This window comes from Astatotilapia calliptera, chromosome 22, assembly GCF_964374335.1.
Source record: "Astatotilapia calliptera chromosome 22, fAstCal68.1, whole genome shotgun sequence".
NCBI classification, from domain to species: Eukaryota; Metazoa; Chordata; class Actinopteri; order Cichliformes; family Cichlidae; genus Astatotilapia; species Astatotilapia calliptera.
Window position 1 is genome coordinate 12190682 of NC_137442.1, and position 19983 is coordinate 12210664.

General features: G+C 42.2%; 3 protein-coding genes and 1 non-coding gene across 5 annotated transcripts; all 4 read right to left on the bottom strand.

Annotated features, from left to right (window-relative positions):
* Positions 1–2437: 2437 nt before the first annotated feature.
* ppp1r18 (protein phosphatase 1, regulatory subunit 18) lies at positions 2438–12622 on the bottom strand. Of its 2 annotated transcripts, none has more exons than XM_026155999.2 (4): positions 12385–12622; positions 8132–12106; positions 5297–5515; positions 2438–3357 (listed from the first exon to the last, which is right to left on the bottom strand). In XM_026155999.2, the coding sequence occupies exons 2-4, from the start codon at positions 12044–12046 to the stop codon at positions 3304–3306; spliced, it is 4188 nt and encodes a 1395-aa protein (XP_026011784.2). In that variant the 5' UTR covers positions 12047–12106; positions 12385–12622; the 3' UTR covers positions 2438–3303. The 2 variants fall into 2 exon arrangements, with proteins under 2 accessions (XP_026011784.2, XP_080151968.1); XM_080295842.1 differs by having other exon boundaries at positions 8132–12024; positions 12385–12488.
* A 730-nt stretch (positions 12623–13352) lies between these two features.
* Positions 13353–16555, bottom strand: nrm (nurim). Its single transcript, XM_080295843.1, has 4 exons — positions 16367–16555; positions 15535–15728; positions 15244–15420; positions 13353–14404 (listed from the first exon to the last, which is right to left on the bottom strand). The coding sequence occupies exons 1-4, from the start codon at positions 16515–16517 to the stop codon at positions 14084–14086; spliced, it is 843 nt and encodes a 280-aa protein (XP_080151969.1). The 5' UTR covers positions 16518–16555; the 3' UTR covers positions 13353–14083.
* Positions 16064–16136, bottom strand: trnak-cuu (transfer RNA lysine (anticodon CUU)). The gene has a single exon. It is a non-coding gene; the product is annotated as a tRNA-Lys (tRNA).
* Positions 16556–16672: 117 nt separating the features above from the next.
* limd1b (LIM domains containing 1b) lies at positions 16673–18454 on the bottom strand. Its single transcript, XM_026156001.2, has 7 exons — positions 18246–18454; positions 18041–18142; positions 17888–17955; positions 17723–17785; positions 17118–17248; positions 16918–16969; positions 16673–16815 (listed from the first exon to the last, which is right to left on the bottom strand). Exons 1-7 carry the CDS (start codon positions 18277–18279, stop codon positions 16732–16734), a joined length of 534 nt encoding a protein of 177 aa, XP_026011786.2. The 5' UTR covers positions 18280–18454; the 3' UTR covers positions 16673–16731.
* Positions 18455–19983: the final 1529 nt, after the last annotated feature.

The window sequence follows — 19983 nt, forward strand, 5'->3', positions numbered from 1 at the left end:
GAAGGTACATACAGAAGGTTTACAACAATGTGTAAACTATTGATTACATGTTTGAGCAGGCAACTACAGGCCACAAGGCTAAAAGGAGCAGCACGGGTTTAGTTCCTTCTCCTACCGCATAAGCAACCCAAGGGTTTCTCAAGGCAAAGATATGATATATTCTTGAGTGGTCTGAACCCAACACAGCATTTTCAGTTATTCACTACAGGTGGATGTAGTAAAGACCACAAAGTTTTGTCATTTGAGTTTAGCCTTAGCCTTCCTTTTCATTAGTTTGACTTTTATTTTTAATTATTATTATATTTCAGAGGATATTATTCAGAGGTGCACTTTTCAAAAGTTCACATTGATGTAAACATCCAATAAAAAGCACCATGACATGACATAAATGTAATAACAAATTTGACCAAAGTGAAAGACATTTTCCATAAGTGTTTTAAATTTGACTTTAGTTTTTGTGCTCACAAAATCCTTTTGGTTAGTTTTCATTTTGCCCAACAGACTGCTGATTTCACTCCTTGTTTAGGATTCTTTATTCTTTTTAGGTAACTAAAATAATCTCAGCTGTAGTTTATTGAGAACAATGTGTCTGCAAGGCAGTTAATCGTGTGTTTGCGCAGAACCCAAAGAATCCAAAAAGATTTCAAACCCTAAAAACGCAAGAGCAAGGAATCATAATTCAAGAAGCCATAAGGGAATTGAAATGTGTGCTCACAGAATAACTATGGGAGAGGCAACGGGTGGGATCCATGGCTGGAAACTATAGACATAATGAGCCAGGGGAAATAAATACAACACAAACCACAGAAAACAACAGTTAGCACAATAAAACAGGAAAACACAACTGAACGAGTAACAAAAGTTAACTTAACATAGGAAAGAACAGGTGGACTCAAACTGGGAACTGGGAAGGCAAAGGACAAATGCAGACAAGCCTGGGACACTAAGGAAGGGAACAAATAAGAGATGACAAGACAAAGGATGTTAAACTCGATACGAAAGACCAGCGATCTAAGACAGGACGTAACTAAAAAGATGACAGACTCACATGTAAAATTACCAGAGAGATACAGAGACAACCACAGAACAGAGTAGGAACACCAAAAGAGAGCAAATAAACCAAAAGTCATAAGCAAACAAAGGACTACACCCATATGGAAAAGATATATATAAATCTTATAAAGTTTGTATCTGTCTTGTGTGAAACTTGTATGAAAAGCATATAAGAGTGAAAACAGATATAAGATCCCTTGAAAAATTACATAATGAAACTTGTATGTTTTGGATACTCTCTAAAACAATGTATGAAAGTAATGAGAAAGTGGCCACTTTCATGAGTAAATCATGTAAGCCTTATATGATTTACTCATGAAAGTGGCCACTTTCATGAGTAATCACATATAAGTTTTTACTATTTCTTTTCCATATGGGCAGGCACAAAAAAACCAAAACAAATAAGGAACCGATACCAGGCATCAGAAGATATCGCCAGGAAATACAAACACTATTAACAGAAAACAATGAACTTAAATTACTTCTCAAATTCCAGAAGAAATAATGAACTGACAGCAAACTCAAAGCCCTGGGTTCAAGACCCAGAGACCACAACGATGACAAATACCATATTCCATATTATAATAACTAAAAAGACCAAAAGAAAAAAACACTGAAACTAATAAAAAGAAAAGAAAACATTTCCAGATATTAGAAACTGAACTGAGTCCAGCAAGTAAAACGAGTAGACTAATAACTGCACCAAAGTGGTATCAAAGGAGTCAGCTCTAAAATAAAATAAACCAAATTGATCGAGTTTAATATATGAAACATGAGTCAAATTGTGGGCTACATAAAAATGTGTCACTTGTGTTAACAGCTGAGTTGGTGATGGTGGTGCAATAGTGTGGGATATATTTTCTTGGTCCACTTTGTGTTCTTTGGTACTGTGAGAATCATGTAAACACCACAGTCTACCTGAGCATTATTCCTAACCATGTCCGTCCCTTTATGACCACAGTGTATCCATCTACTGACCATATCATAAAGCTCATCACTGATGTGCAAACTCAACTGAGTGAAAGAATTAAGGCAGTCCTAAAGGCAAAAAGGGGGTCTAACTAGGTGCTGGCACTAGTACTAACACCAAAGGAGAGAGTGAGTGTAATCCAAATGAAAATGAAATTACAGCATTGAGAAAAGTGTGAAATTTGTTATCAAGCTCATGTGATACAACTGGAAACTCCAGCATAGGTAAAGTGAAACAGAGGAGATTATTTACTGAGCAAAATGCTTAATACTATATTTTTATTAACTTATGTATTTATGTAGGCGATATTGTAATTGATTTCCTGAGAACATTTTGAGGGGAACCACTGCGATTGGACACGGAAAAGCAGATAAAAAGTCTGTTTGTATCCAGACAAAAAAAGAGGAGCCAACACACTTTTCAGTAATGTTTATTAGTTTTTTTTCTTTTGAAGTCAGGTTCTTCAATCACAGAATCACAGAATTTGCAACTTCTTTTACCAATCAAAACGCTCAATTACAAAAGATAACAAGATTATAAATGGTGCACAGCTGAAAGTCAGATATCAGCTGTAATATGAAGTTTCAGTTTGCTCTTTGTCCTCTCAGGGACTTCCTCTCAGTCTCCACCTCCACCCGAGAAAAATAACAATACAAAACCATTCTTTGCACAGCGGTTGTTCATGCAACAATAAAATTCCATTTAACTCCAATTTAAAAACAATTAAAACTTTCATCACCTCACACATTGCACCAAAACCCGTTCATGCAACACATAACACCTGCTGAGAGGAGCGTTTTCTGAAAGGCTTCAAGCAAAACACATTAACAGATCTTCAGATCATCTGTATGGGCAATTCCAGCAGGCACATGAAGTCAGATGATACAAACATCAAGAGTTCTTCTTTTTCTGTGATGAGGCAGTGCTGACTTAAATTAAGAAGGACATTAACATAAAAGAAACTATCATATATATATATATATTACCTAGAAAATATAACTCTTATCTGTTTCATTATATTGCATAGACAAGTGATCCTTCATCACCCAGCAGTGCACCGCTGAGGGGTTACGTGCTACTACATTCATGTCACTTTCCCTCAGTTTCCCTGAAAATAAACTAGGTGACTTTATCCGTGAAGTAAACACAATTATTTGGTCCCTTATTCATCCTGATACTAGAGAAAACAAAACACCACAAGTAATGACAAACACAATTAAAAAATGATCAAAACAGACCAAAAAACAACATTATTGTTCAATAAAATGGTGGTGACCTCATCAGATGGGTAATTTTGGCGAAGGTGACTGGCTTCTATCGAGGGCAAGACTCATCTGAAAAATAGAGACGGAGATGGAAGGTAAATATGGTGAATCTAGGATCTTTATGTCATTTTAGTTTGTATTTTGAGGTATTCCCATTCACCAAAGGTAACATTTATAGCTTTGTGAGAGCCATAAATGCAATTTTACCTTTCCATTTGCTCTCTGGTATTTACAGTAGCATTGAATTTAAAAATCTTAACCATTTCTTTGTAATTTTTATTTGCAAAAGTTTCATTTTACCAAGCTTGCCCTCATTTCCAACCAGCTGCTGTTTACAAGATATTCAAATTTGGTCAGTTTGTACAGTTAAGGTATATTTTTATTTCCTATATTTTCTAACCTTCATTTAACCTCCTCTTCTGTTGGACTAACTACCCTTGCAGACAGTTCATATATTTTAAAAAAAAAAAAAAAAAAAAAAACTAAACAAAAATGATATACTGCTAGGTTAGCAACCAAGCTAACAGATGCGCTGACTAGCAGCTAGTGTGCTAACTGCTAGTTTGCACAATAACTCCTAGAAACATTTTTCAATAACTCTAGGGAAATTATGTAAAATCCACAACAGTGACAGGAGAAATATACATGTCTCCAGTACAGAAGAATGACCTGCCAGCATTTATTAAATGTTTAGAAATGTATATTTTTAACGTCACTCTCCCCTTAGCAGCAAAGCTAGCAGCTAGCTAAATTGAAAAGCCTTTTTGCCCCTTCAGTAAATCTTATTTAATAATATTATGTAAATATTGGCGACAAAATGCTAAGGGTAGTAATTCAGCAAACATGGACGAACAATATTACAAGGAATGTGTATGTATGTTATTTTAATAGAACAATAACTTAGAGTGACCATATTTTGATTTCTAAAAAAGAGGACACTTGGCTACTCATGAAGAACTTGCTTAAAGAAATATATTTAACATATTTAAACGATGCCTTCTCTGTGTGGTTAATGAATTGTCAAAATAAAATATGTCATAGAGGCTTTTGCAAGTCAACAAGTGCAAAAAAATAACTTAAAAGCCTCTGGAATTAAATAATGGTACAGAAATAACGCCTCATCTGCATAAGAAAAATTACCAGTACTGGGTCGGTACGAGGGAAATTTCTTTTGCGGTTCGTCTGAAAAGATGCACTTGCGCTTTGGGATCTTTTAAACATCATTAGGCGCATTGCTGCGTGCTGTCTGTCCCATCTGTGAGCGCAGAACAAGCGCTCACAAAGCAGCAGTTCGGGAATGACGTCACACATGGGTCCTCTGTCTGAATATAGGAAAACCCGGACATTTTTATCAATCTCGAAAATCCCCCCCAGACGCACCGGACAGAACATGAAAAGGGGACATGTCCAGTGAAAAGAGGACGGTTGGTCACCCTACAATAACTAATCTTGTTATTACATGGCTCTGAACAAACTGATGCTACAGAAGGGACCATCACCTGTGGTAACAACATGTGACTGACAAAACATTAACAAATGAGCATCTGGTTTCAGACTCATATAAAGACATCTTTACATTACTGAAGAGACATTTAGTCACCATTTTTCCTTCAGAAATTTCCTAAAAAGCTGGGCACTGTGGTTTTTAGCACACAAGTATTTTTATTTGTGAATTTGTACACATTTGGAGTCTCTCAGAAAAACTACAGTGCCCATTCTTTTCCTACTGAGGAAACATCATGAATTTTATGCCAGTGGTAAACAATGAAGAAGCATAATGTCAGGCTTTCTTGTTAGGATCAATACATTGTTGGTTTGGGATTTGCGAGTTATAAGACAAGCTCAAGCCTTATCTTGAGGCACTCAGCCTTCTTCTGACCATAAACCAAAATTCAGCATGTTATCTTTCATGAAATCCAAACCCACAGAGTTTATCAGGGTGTCAGTAAGGCTGAAAAAGACCTCACTAAACGTTATGTTTTCTGAGCCGTGGGGGTAAGTGACTCACATCTATTACACGCGGTCCCGTTGCAGTTCCCGTACTCCTCGTATTCTTCACCACGACCGCCCCCCCCTCCCTGTCACCCTGCTCCTCCTGCACCTCCTCATCCTGCAGCCTCTCCGCGCTCCCCAGGTCCTGAGAGTGGGGATTGAAGAACTGCATGAGGGCCTCCGATGGGTACTCACACACCTGCTCCAGCTTGACCTCATTAAAACACACCTTCCCCTGCAAAAGTGAATACAGAAAGGCGTGGTTATGCTTTTGATGAATTACATTTAAGCTAATATTTACGGTTTTACATGCTTGTTAAAAAATATAGTATTGTAGCAAAAACCTTCACATTACAGATTTGCAGTAATGCTGCAGTAAAAGTGGGGTTATTACAGGGAAAATGTTGGTGTTCCTTTAGCAAGCTGTTTGTTCGTCATGTAAACACACTGCAGATCTGGAGAAGGTTTCAGTGTCAGCGAGGTTTTGATGCTGTCAGTGTAATTTTAAGTGACAGAACGGGGCTTAACACAGCAGAAATACACCGTCTGTAGAAGGACTTACTGGCTGAACCCTTCGTGCACTCATTGATAACTAATTCTGATGCATATTCAGCCTAAGAAGCTGAAACTGAAGTTTTGGTTTGCCACTTCTCTTAAACTGCTGAAAAGGAGAACAAGGCCCCCGCCTGGCCTGACGGGTGTTTGAGTTTGTTTATTCGAAGGCCGGTGTGGTGTAAAACGCCAGCGCATCCCCACACAGCACGTTTTATAACGACAGCATCTCAGCTCTGAAGCCTGAACGTGCAGCAAACACACCCAGAAGCGCAGACGTGATGTGCACGATAACGGCTTTGCACTAAATGTGGACGGAGCACAAAACAGCTCTGGGTTAGAGAAGCTGGCATGCTGAGGCACAGTAGGCTAATCCTTCCTCCCTGAACCAGATTAACCCAGGCACAGCGGGACAGCAGAGGCACCCGGCGACACAGGGATGGGAAAAGAGCAAAAAAAAGAGCCATAAAGAAGAAAGTTTATCAAGTAATACTTGACTTCAGATTCTCAAAAGTGCACTGCTCCATTTGATAACATGTGACAGCCATGTTTAAGGCCACATCTTAGCAGCATAAAGAAGGATATCTACCACTTCTGGAGATATTTTATGCTAGAAAACAAAAAAAAAGTGCACATATGAAAAGAAAACTTAGATGAGATAGCAGATGAGCCTCTTGCCCTGTGACATGATGGCGTGGCTTGGAGGGGGGAAGGGAAGGAAGCCTGACGTCAAACTGTCTGTAGGGCATCAACGTGAGAGCGACAGGTGGTCAGAGAATCACTCAGTGGTCATCACTCACAGAGGCTAAGGAGGGCGGTGCTTACACATGCAGGCAGGGATTACACAACTTATTATAGAGATGCATGCAGAGAATGCATGATTATTTATCTAATTAAAGGCCACAGTAATGCTATTTGGGAACTTTCATTTTCATGCTTTAGGTTACAGGTGGTCCGGTAATGTAACAGTTGAGCATCAGAGTCGCATTTGGCAATTTAAAAATGGGCACCGCGTCACTTCCCTGTGTCAGGCTCTTTGTCGTGCTTGGAGGAAGTCTTAAAAGAGGAAGTGAGCAAAAACATGCAGCGTGACAGGGAGTTTCTATCAGACCAAATAACAAGACTTTAATCCTCTCAGTATAACTGTCAAAAATGTCAGTTTTCCTTCCTTGCGACTTCTCTGCCAGTGAGCCGCCCTTTGATCTGTCTGCAAAACCCTGCCTCGCTTTCTTTCCCATCTCACGCACATCGAGCTTGTAGTTGGCGGCCTGCTGTCAGCTGTATACAGTGGGAGGGCAGCGTGGTCAAAAACTGTCTGCCAAGACTCTGGTCTAACTACCAAACCCCTGCTAGGACACAGCCAAGAAAACACAAAGGGAGATTTGTGTGAGAAGCTGACTCAACAGAAACAACTGAACTGGTACAAGGGAACGAGGAAGCAGACTGAAGGGGGTTACCACCAATCACATTCTTCTAATAGGCAGTGAAAACTGTCAATACAGCCAGATTTATCATTGCAGGATGGTGAAAAAAAAAAAAAATTTGCTGCCCTGCTTAGCAACTCTGCCTTCCCCCTCCTGCTCGGATTCACAGAAGTTAAAAAGAGGAAACAGAACATTTAACATGAACTCCAGGAAAATTAATTTACAGGTCCACTGTGGACGCAGGTGTGGTATCGCATGTATTCACAGAGATAAAAGGTCATGTTATGTAGGTAGAGAAAATGCAAAAAAAAAAATTATATAGAGAGAGGATGTCTGTCACTGCGGCTTCCTATTTAGCTTTTTTTTTTCTCTCCAGTGAATCCTGCAACATTACTGTCAACCGTCTCTGCAGATGACTATGAAGCATATGAGTGAGTCCAGTTAACACCAATCATCAAGCACTTTCCTTTATCCATCTGTGGGTTTGCATGCTTCTTTTTAATGATAATAAATCACCCAAATACAATTTTACTTAAGTGTGTAAAGTGTGATATGTAGAAACCGTTATCACAGGATGAAAGTCAAAAATCTGCACAGCACGAGACCGCATAAGCAAATGGCAAAGGAGATCACTTGAGGACTTCATGGCTAAGAATCAAGATGTCGTGCTTGATAAAGCCTTAACCAGCTTAGGTCGGTCTCTGCAACTGTACTCAGTGGAAAGGGATGTTCTCTCGGTGAAAAGGCTTGATGGCGAGGCCCATCGTGCAGGTGACAGCAGGTGATAAACGTTGGTGTATGTCTGATAAACTTTAGAAAGCATGTGGGGACATGTTAAAACAAAGTAACAAAGTAACAACACAGTTTCCACTCACCTTTTTTGGGGTCCCTCTATTCTTGACCAGACACGACTTCTCCAGGTTCTGATATCCACCGATCACCACAATTTCCTCCACAGTTGGATACTTCTTCTTCCCCGGCTCAGTCACAGCGGGGGCTGTCTGGGTCTGCTGCTGTGGTGTTGTCTTCGTGGACGTTGACACTGTCTGGCCCTGCTGCTGCTGTGGTGGTGTCTTTGCGGGGGTTGACACCGTCTGAGTCTGCTGCTGCTGGTGTGGGGTCTTCGCTGGGGTTGATGTGGACGCCGAGGGCCGTGCTGCGGCTCCCGTTGCCCTTTTTGGTGTGATTGTGATGGTGGCGCCTCGCTTCACTTGGCCCCCGGAGGCACTCCTGATAGAAAAGAGCACAGGTGTCTGGGTGGGTGACGGAGACACACTCGGAGACTGGGCAGGAGATGGCGAGCTTGGGGAAGAAGCCGGGGTCGGGGCACAATCTGTGGCTTTCAGGGAGTTGTCTGGGGATTGGGTCCTGAGATATGAGGGGGTGACTGTGATAGTTTGTTTGGCCTGAGGTGTGGGAGAACAAGCGTGATGAGAAGACACTTTGGGGTTGAGGTCTGGTGTTTCCTGATCCTTCTCCTGGGTTTTAACATCGTCCTTTATCTGATGTGCTTTGAGGTCGTCCTTTATCTGCTGGGTCCGAAAATCGTCCTTTCTCTGTTGCTTTAACACTCTTTGTTGCCCCTTCGTCTCTCTGTCCTTCAGGGAGGTATTTGACGAAGAGTTTTGCGCTTCCTGCTCTTTCAGCTGAAACTGCTCAATCTGCTGCTGTATTGTCTGAACCCCACTAATGTCATCGCCTGTAAATGCTTTGTTGTCCCCCTGCTGTGAGTTCGATATGATTGGCTTCACTTTAACAAGGTGCACAGACGATGAGATGTCCACTGTCCTGTCCCTCAAATACAAGCCCGACCTCGAACCCACGGTTTCCAAGTTGTAGATCCGACTCATGGCTGCGAGAGAGTTGGGAAGAGGCGGCGAAGGAGAGAGAGATTGTGTAGAATCGAGAGGTGATGTGTATTCCTCTACCTCCTCCTCAGAGAGCTCCTTTCCTTCCTCCTCCTCCTGTTCTTCTTCTGTGCTTGCGTTTCGGCCCCAGTCGCGCCTTTGTGGCTCTTCTACATGTTTCACTGGGTCGTCCTCATCCTCAGATATCTGGAGGGCTTCGGAGGTAGCTTCGGAGGCCCTGGCGGTACACTCGCTTGTCACTTCCTCTCCTCTGACAGTTTGTGACAGTAGGACAGAAACAGGAAGCTGAGGGCAGGTTTTCAACACGCCGACTTCCTGCGTGACGTCAAACGCAGCCGCGGATGTCTGCGCCGCTGCTTCTTCCTGTCCCTGCTCTGTTTCGGCCGGCCTCTTCTGCATGTGTGCTGTAGCTTCCCACTGTTTTTCTATTTCAGTTCCCCTCTCCTTGTACCTGTCCCCCGCTGTCTGAGTAGCATTAATCTCTGCAGCTTCACCCTGTCGCTGTTTCTCCAGCTCTCTCTGTCTGATTTTCTCTCGCAGAGACTCTATGCGGCTTAAGGGCTTCCCAATCCTCCAGCTATCCCTCCTCTCGACCTGTCGACCTCCATGACAGTCTTGCCCCTCGCTGCGTTGACACCCGGGCTTTATTTTCTCCACCACTTCTTCTGCAACATAAAACACAGTCCTGGGAATCTGAATCTCCACGGGGCCTGGAGGGTTCCCGGTGAGTGCGCTCCTTTTCGGAGATCTGGGGGTCGAATCATAACTGAGGTTTTCTGATCCTGCTGCTTGCACCTCCTCTTTGCTGTCTTTGTTGCTATAAAAGGTTGTGTCTCCTATTTTTTCTATTTTACTTATTAGATCCTCAGTATGTGGGGATAAAACAGACTGTGTTAGGTAAGGTCCTTGTAGTCTCCAGTCTGCACCTTTATGGAGGGCCCTGTCTGGAATTGTAGAGCCTAAACTGGAGCACTCAGTAAGAGCCAAATCATGTCTGCAGTGACTCTCAGCATCAACGTTGCTTGTTTCGGGTGAGCTCTCTAGTCCATCCTCTCTTTGAGAATCTGTTTTCTCACAAACTTTCACCTCAATCTCTCCCCCTCCCTCTGAATCTTTGTCTACATTCACCTCCCTTTCTAAACTCTTCTCACCTGCCGGTCGCTTCACCTCTCTGTCAGCTCTTGCTTTCCCATCCTGCCTAATCGGCACTCTCCTAGCAAATGATATTCCCTCCGTGTTTTTAACTGAGGCCACCGTGAACCCCACATCCCCGTCTGCATCGCCGACCTTCTCCGCGGCCCTCCTGTCAACAAACTCGACTTTCTTAAGCTGTATACCAAAGTCTTCGGTTTTTACTCTGTGCTTTCCCAATCTGTCTCTCTCTAGAAGTCGTGCACACCCCATCTTCGATGTGGTTTCCCTCCTTAAGGCAGCTACATCTACCCATGGCGCCATGCTCTCTGAGTGAATCCTCTCACGAATTTTTCTCTCGTAAAACCCTTCGTCACCTATCCCATTCTCCTTAGCGCAGATGACTCGATCGGAGAAGCTAAACGAGCGTTTTGGGACACCTTTTAGCAGCGTATTCTTTCCATCTGCCTTCCTCTCCTCGGACTGCTGCTCATCCTGATCTCCTGAGTATTTTCTCCTCCCTGGCTCAAGGAAATTATCGGAGCTTTTGGATCGGGATGGAGGCTTGGGGTGCTCTCCGAATTTACTCAGCAGCTGACTGACCCTCCCTCCTCTCTCCACAAAAACATTATCATCCAAGCTGTCCTTTCTGCTGTCTTTATTAATAACTGTTGCCTGGCCCCATGGTTTCTCCTTTTCTTTCTCTCTCAGCCAGGACACATCTGTTCTCAGCTCCCTGCCTATGCTCTCCCTTCTTGCATCCATGCTGCCCTTCATCTCCCCATCCTCTCTCCCTTTCCCCCCTGCACTCCTTTCTTCAGGGCAGGTTGAGGGCTTTATAATAAGAACTTCAGAGGCTCGGATCTCAGTGACACTCCCTCCTCCAGCCAGAATCTCCCTTAGGTCCATCTTCACCCCTTTCTTCCCCGGCTGGTCCTCCTCGAGCTTCTCCCGCTCTGCCTCCCTCCATCTACCCTTTCTCTCATCGCTGCCCTTCCTGTCCTGCTCGATGATGATGATATTGTCAGCTCTGATGGTCCGAAGACACGGAATAAGAGGGGAAAGCGAAGAAGTGGGTGAAGGGGTTTCTTTTTCCTCTGTGTCTTTTCTAACTTTAAGAAATTCCTGCTCCCTGACTGCATCCTTAACCAACTCCTTCAGCTGGCTTTTTTCCTTTTCACACCCCTCCCTGCTATTCTCTCTTTCTCTTCCTTGACTCCTATCCCTGCTCCTGTCTTTTTCCCTCCCCTCACTCAAGTCCCTAAACCTCTCTTTTTTCAGCTCTATATCTCGTCCTCTCCCCAGCTCCCCATCTTGACTCCTGGGGCTTAATTTATCTCTCTCCTTAACTTCTGGCTCGTTCCCTGTTTCTCCATCCCTGCTCTTCCTCCATGCACTCTGCGTGAGAATAAATGGATTTTCATGGACTGGAACTATTGTTTCTACAGACACCTGGCTCACTAGTTTGGGATCTGCATCCAGCCACTGGCCTGGATCTGGACTGAGCGACAGTTCGCTTCCCAGATTAACTGTTACGAAGCTGTCTGTGTCACTCAGACCATCAGAAGGAGATCTGACATCCACTTGCAGCAGACAGCCGTCTCTCTCCTTCTCCCTGTCACCCACATACTCCTGCTTCGCCTTCCTTCTCTGGATGATCCCTCGCTTCCAAGCTGGCATGCTGGCAAACTTCTCCTCCTCCTCTTTTTCCCTCCTCTCTCGCTCCTCCTCTTCTCTCCTCTTTTTCTCCAGAAGGAGTTGTTTCCATTCTGGCAGAGAGGAAACAGACATAACAGAAAAGGTGCCCACTTTTGGATAAAACGGTTCCTCTTCAGAGCCTCTGGGAATCCTCTGCAAAGAATAAAATATTATCAATTTTCTTTCTAATAAACATGCAAAAATGGAAGTTTTGCCACATAAAGCCGAGGAACAACTACACCTCATGGTAACATGTTAGCAGGTTTAATTTACATCCAAGTAGGCATTAAAGCACACGTTTGACAGTGCAGTCTATTTATCTGTTCATGTTAAAGGATAATAAAAGAGCACATGTAATCGAATTAACTCGCAGCACATAATGCATAACCTCAGTTGTAACATATTTAATGAAAATTCTGAATATAACTCACCCAAACTCTTGTTTTGGCAAAAATATCACTGCATCCACCCCGACTTTACATCTCCACTTGTGCGTAAAGCGGTCTACTCCACGATGGAAAACCTCCTTTGCCTGTAACGAACAGATTAATCTGTCCTGTCAAAACCCAACTTTTAAAAATGATCAGTGACCCAGTCAAACGATATCGGGACCTGAGTGGACATCAGAGCAGAAAAACCTCCGTCCTCCGTGCGGTTGTAAATATTTCCAGCTCGAGAGCTGCAGCGCTCTAATCCGATAATTACATTCAATTCCCTCTGGAGAGTTTAGTGGCACACACCATATTGTCGGACCTAAGAAAAGGCGTTTAAAGCACACAGCCGTCTGCCCGGCCACCAACCAGCCCTCCCCCGCCTTTGCTCACCCCCGCGTCCCGCAGGGTTAATTGGTAAAGCGGTGGAGGTGGAGGGCGGTGAAACGGGATGTGGTGTCAGCATGCAGAGCTGCAGCGGGACTTGATTGAAGCAGATCAAACACGATCAGCTCCACTGACAGAGGTGTGTACCCCAAACTACCGGAATATCTTCATTGCTGATTATTCGCATTTTTATTTTTAAAAATTATTTTCTAGCGTCTCTGATAGAAAACATACAGTCAAAAATGTTATTCATGTTTATTCATATTCATCAACACGAGAGCGTTTAGATGGATATGAAACTTTCCCCTAATTACAAAAATCCCTCAGGTGTACCCAATAAGTTGGCCAGTGAGCATATATATCGATCTATACCCTGTAAAATAAAATAAAAACAACAACAAAAAAACATCTTCTGGCTCGGTTATTAAAGCTGTAGTTCATCTGTGATATATCAGCTTTAAAATTAAATAAAAACAAACAAACAACAATTTAAATCAAACATCTGCTCCTTAAACTCTTAAAACTTGACTCATAAAAATAAAAAATAAACCTAAAAAACAGACACAATTTACCAGGACAAGTGAACTTTCCACTTTTATTGAACATGTTTTTAAAAATACTGAAAGCTGTCACGGTAATTACAGTAAGGCACACATGGGGAAAACATTAGTGTAAAAAAACATACCAAATGAGACATTACAGAATCCACTAATACTAATACTGGCTGCCTTGATAATACCTTATTTATCAAGCATGATAAACGTTAAAAGTAGTTTGTTCGATACGTTCAGCTTCACGTCTTTAAACAATCGGTTTGATCTCACCATCGAGGAAAAGCTTTGAAGGAGATACATTCATTGTAGCAGAAACATTGTCACTTTGTTCTGTCACAGAGCAGAAAAAGAAAAAAGCTTTTACCAGTGTAAAATCTCAGTGAAACGTCGGTTTTCAAAGGAAAGATAAACCTGAAATTAGCTTCCAGAGAAACACAGTGTTAATGTACTTGTCTTGGGCACTGTAACAGCCAGTAAGACTATACAGTAAAACAATTTCATGTATTAAAAAATATTCAGTATAAAAATGTTTCAACCTAATTGTATCAAAATTAGTAGTTTTAAGAAAAGTGACACCTCTGTACGAGCAGGGGGGGCGGCTGTGTTTTCACACGATGGCATAAACTGTAATAAAATACATTTGAAATGACAAAATCAGCAGACATCAGGCTCAAGAGGCCTACAGAAACTCTTTTGTAGTCAGTTTTAAAACATTATTTATGACAGATTCAGATCAAAGCACTGGGAAGACCTCTGCTTCACTTCTTCTTGTGGTCGTCAGTGTCCTCGTTGGGCATGGCGTCGGCGCTGCCTCTGTGTGGCTGCGCAAAGAGCTGCATCTTACTGTTGAGCTGCACACACAGGTAGGCTAAATCCTGTTTGTCCAGAGAGTGCGCCAGAGCCAGGTAGGCCGACAGAGCCCCCGCCAGCAGGAGCCTGTCCAGGGATAAGGCCGGCAGGAGCCACAGCACCACACCCAGCTCCAGGCACACCGGGTGGCGCAGGTGGGACAGGAGGCGCTGAGCACGGGGCGACTTGTGAGAGAGGGGGTCCCCCAATCCGAGACAGTCGTAATACACCTGAGGGAGGAGGTTAGTCAGTAAATGGAGTTTATTCATGCCCATACACACGCTCTCCTCCGGGAGCACCGAAGTTACTGATCTAAGTAATGCAGATTACTTGGGTCAGTATTGTAATCTCTATTGATTTATTAAAAGGGCATTTCATTAAAATGTAATTATAAGATGGTGGTGGAAAGGGTCAGAGTCATTAAATACGGAGTTAGGCCCAGAGCACCAGGTGACAGGTGAAACATATAGATGTTAATAACCGCTGGTTTTCAAAAATGATCAAAATGTGTGCACCAAGGCAATACTGGCACCACACTAGCACTGCTTTACTGGAGGAGAGCCTTTACATTTGGGGACGGAGGTTCAGTTCTCACTGCAGTAAAATCTTTCAGTCCTGCTGAGCCACAACAGTGAAAACTCTGATTAGGGTTGTGATTCATACTGATGGGTGCTGAAAATTAAAACCTTGAAATTCCTCCCCATGTGATGCTCAGTTTGAACTTCAGCAGGTCAGCTGCTCATGTCTACATGCTTACAAGCACTGAGCTGCCATGTGATTGGCTGATTAGATATTTTTGTTATTGACCAGTTGAAAAGCTGTACCTAATGAAACGGCCAGGGAGCATATGTGCAGTAAATATCCATTTGCTTCTTGTTGTTTAACAGCACGATATTTTAAAGTGGTGTTAATTAATTCTTTTAAGGAACACCAACTAACCAAGCAGTAATCAACAACCACAAATAAAGCAAACTGTAATCATAGATTTTTTTTAGTATTTTTAGTTGAGCAACCTCTGATTTTCCAGCATCTGAAAGCACAAACATGTGCATTTGTTTTTGATCCCTACCTGCTTGATGCCCAGTAGTTCTGGGTAATCAAAGATCATGAGGATGCTGCAGATGATGGCCCAACAGAGGAAGTGCAGCGAGAAGCAGAGCAGGGGGAACCAGACACTCCAGGGTGCCTGACGCACTGACCACAGGCAGGGGGCGTTAGTCACAGGCTGCCAGTACCGCATCAAGATCTAACACAGGAAACAGAGCAATGATGCACACTGAAAGGTGTGATTAACACTAAGGTAGGAGTAAGTTATGCTTCTATGTGACAGTAAACACTCAGAGAAAGGGCGCTGCTGTACCTGGAGGGCGAGTGCTGTGGTGAAGCAGTATGCTGTCCTGTTGAGGGGCCCCAGCACTGACTGCAGGGCCTGTTTGACAGGCAGCCAGGCCAGCAGGCTGTGCTGCACGATGAAGAGGGCCAGGAGCCCCAGATCCACAGCAAGAGCCCTCAGAACAGAGCTGTCCCGCAGGGCCACCGACCATGGTATGGAGTCTTAGCCATGGGGAATCAGAGGAAAAAACGTCACTTTAACATTGACGGCAATCCTAATCCTAAGCACTCATTGAAAATGCCACAAAAAAACAAAAAACAAAACAGAAAATCGAACGTTACCACGAATAGCTAATTAATCTAATTAACAAACCCAGTATTCCTGCTCACCCGAAATCAGCTTTCAAACACTCGCCATTTGGTCGATATTTGATATTGGCGATAAGCAAATTATGCTTTTAAGCCCGTAATGATAATTTTTGTTTTAGTAAACAGAATAAAATAGCCCTAATAATAAAAACAGCCCTAAAAAAAACATAAGGAAAAAAAAATCTCACCGCCCAACGTGGGGCTCGAACCCACGACCCTGAGATTAAGAGTCTCATGCTCTACCGACTGAGCTAGCCGGGCGCTGGTTCTAAACAGCCGCCCAGTGGTATTTACAGCACATATGGAGAACGTAATAATTGAACTATATGACGTATATGAATTTAACATTCGTTAAATTATACTTATATAAACCTATACAGTAATTTTTTCCATAGCCAAAAAGTATATGAGGTATTTAACGGTTTTACAGATATCGCCTCCACCAGTGTTTGGTAATCGCTCCTGGCCGCCTGCCGCTTACGGGAACTTACCTCGACAGAGTGTCGTCTCCCCCGTGATGTTATGGTAAATGGCTCGAAACGAGACAAACCGAATGAGATCTGCACCGGATATGAAAACAAACGCAAAGTTTAGCAAAGACGTAGTGCAGAGAGCCAAGCCACGTACCGTGACTGACGCCATTATCAGTGCTTATCGCGAACAGTTCCGGGAGATGGGAGGTGGTTGTAGTACCCGATGTAGACACAAGGTGGTGCTAGTGTGCGGCGAATGCTGCCTACAGGTGGAGGTGCATCAGAGGAGACACAGATCCACACACAAAACTAAGGAGAAACAAATAGCAGGAGTGGATGACTTTATTAGAGTATCTTATTAAGTATCACAGAATCTGTCTTTGTTAAATGAGGTTAACACCAGGCCTGTAGCACTCTACATGGTAGTTTCTGTCACAGGATGTTACTCGAATAGACTCTGTGGATCCCTGAAAAAAAAGAGATAACAAAGCACTCAGAGTGCTTCTTTGTGAAATCATTTGCTGTGAATTGAATTATCAAATATTTTGCATAGTTTCTGTGAAGCTCACTTCTGTTGGGAGTATCGGCAACCTGCAGGCAGCACAGTGGGGAGCCTGGACCCTGAAACCGAGAAGAAGTTTCAGTGAAAGTTCACAGAGGTTAAAACATGAAGTCAACAAAGGTGTGAGTTTTCTCCTGTTCAGCCTGTCTGGCAGGGTTTCCCCCTTTGCTCTTGAAAAGGACTATTGTTGCTACATAAAACATCCACCTGTGGTAGTCGCTGACACAGTAGATCCTGCAGTGTGAGTCGACAGCGAAAGGCTGATCCTCCAGGCTCTGTCTGCAGACGACACAGCGAAAGCAGGATGGGTGGTAGGGTTTCCCACGAGCCTGCAGGATCTGATCATCCAATGTAATGTCAGTTTCTTGCATGTGACACCACACATATACTCACAGTGCTTAGAAAAAGTATTTGACCCCTTCCTGGTTTCTTAATTTTCTTTGCACATTTGTCACATTTACATGTTTCAGATCATCGAACAAATTCTAATATTAGCCAAAGATAACCTGAGTAAAACATTTCTATGTGTGTGCCTGTGTGTGCCTGAGTGTAAAAAAATTAAATGAACTTAGTTTTCCCAAATAAATGTTGTCAAATGTAGGGCAGGCAAGGTTGAACAGCTTTTAATCCGTTAATAAATGAAAAGGTAATTTAAAAACGGCATATTTATTTGGTGTATCGTTTTCTAATATTAAAATGTATTTGATGATCTGAAACATGTGTGCGTGACAAATATAGAAAAAAAACCTAAGATCAGGAAGGGGGGAAATGCTTTTTCACAGTACTGTTTAAGTAAATAAATTAATAGTTACCACATCTGTGATTAAAAAGCCACAGCTGTTACACACTTCAGGGGATGGATGAACTCCAGAGAACTGCAGAAAATACCACGAGTACCAGGAAAACACCACCACCCAAATAGATTAGGCAATAAAGTTAATTTGTCATTTTACAACCTATTAAAAGAACATACTTACCAAAAAGTCATCCTCACAGTATATCATCCCTGACACTGTGTAGAAAGGCTTGCCACTGAGCGTTTTACCTGAAAACATGCAAAAGCTTAAATATGTAGACCGTTATACATCACACTGTACTATCAGAGAAGCATTCACACGAGGAGAGCTCACTGCAAACGCTGCAGATGAAGCACGCGCTGTGGAATAAACGTCCCATCGCCTGACACGCTCGACCTGCTCTGTAGACAGCTTGATTGCATCTCGTACAAGTTCCTGAATAAACATGAAGAATAAATGGAACAACTGGCAGCACGTCTGAATAATAAAAGGCTAATCCGCCAAAAAAAGGTGAATATTAAGTCTTTTCCATTCTTACCAAAGTAAACACTGTCACTGTAACTGGGATTCATCTCAGCACCAGTTTGCCCACTGCTCTGAGTCTGCAGCACGGCTGTCTGGAGGTCTAATTTTATGTGCAGTGCAGACAGCTGTAAGAGGAGCTGCTCGTTGGGTTTATGAGAATTTGCTCTCTGCCTTTGCTCTCTGAAGGGCAAAATCTTAGGAAATGACTCCTCCGAGGCGGCTGAAAAACTTTAGACAGAAAGTAGTTTTGTGTGAACGAAAACACAAATAAACGAGTAAAAGTACTTCAATTTTGTACTTATACAGTATTTCAGTAGCTGTTTAATGTTTTTAAAAGTGTCTAATGGTGGAGTACATATTAGAAAAAGAATAAGTGCCGTTTTTTAGGTTTTTTAGGTTTTTCTGTTGCAGCTACTGTGAGAACTTTCAGCTCTAAGTAGCTTTCTATTTAAAAACTGTATTCTCGGGTAAGCTAAGAGATGAAATGTGTCAGAGCAGCAGAGGAAGGAGCCTGAAGGTGAAAAAGAACCTGCAGCACATTCAGCCTACCACAGCACTCACATTGTGAGGACGCTGGTTTAAACACCTGACTCCTACGTGTTTATACGGCAAAAACTATAAGCTACAAGATAAAAACAGCCATTCATACTAACAATGTGTGAATACTGGATAATGGATGTTGAATATGGAGTGAAGGAGGACATGCAAAGAGTTGGTGTTATTGTAGGATGTGAGGGTAGGCAAAATTCCCATCAGTCTTATTGATAATTATAATTATAATTATTATTATTTAACACTCACAGGAACTCCTTTTACTTTAAACCTGCTGGTTAAAAAAATCTCCACTTTTACTCAGATAAGATTTTGATAGAATAGAATAGAATAGAATAGAATAGAATAGAATAAACCTTTATTATCCCACAGATGAGAAGATTTCGGTGTTACACAGCTTTTATAGCAAGGGGAACACAAGATATAGAAGGAAGACACAAAGTGGACCTATATACATAAGCAACTGAAGTTCGTATATACAGGTAACAATGTACAGAAATATGTATAAAATATAAAAAACATGTATAAAATGTGCAGTGAACAAACAAGCTGGTGATGGTAAGATGACCCTTTAAGGATGTTAAAGGAAAGCTGAGAGTTTCAGCACTTCTTAATGGATTTCCTTTTTAATCAAAAACTGAAAATAAGAAAAGAAATAAATAAGAATGTTTTTATATGAGTAATCTAAATATTTAGAAACTGGAAAAAATACAAATATCTTCAGAAACAACTTCAGAGCTCAACTTTTAAGTGAATCCAAAAGAATAAAGTACTACAGTACATGCCTGAGTCTTATATTTTGGCAGCCTAAATGTGCATTTTTAAATATTGAGGAGGAGCAGTGAAGCCTTTTCTGGGATCATCTGTCTTGTGATACTGCCCTCATGTGGAAGCCTTAGGACCTTCCTCTCATAAGTCGGTCACTAAAACCAGACACGCCCAAAGAGCCAGAAATACCTGCACCAGGTAAACACCGACTGGTTGTAACTGAACAATAGAGATCTGTTTGTTTGTTTTTTAAGTGGCTCTTTACACTTATTAACCTTTAATATTTGGTCCTTAATCCTCCTCTTTTATTTTAAAGTCTTTAATCTTTCCAATTGACAATGACAGCTTGTTATTATATTGTAAGTGTATTACAGCAGGTCATTTAAAGTTGCTTGCGTGTCTCCATTAGCTTCCACGCAGAGAGGATAAAG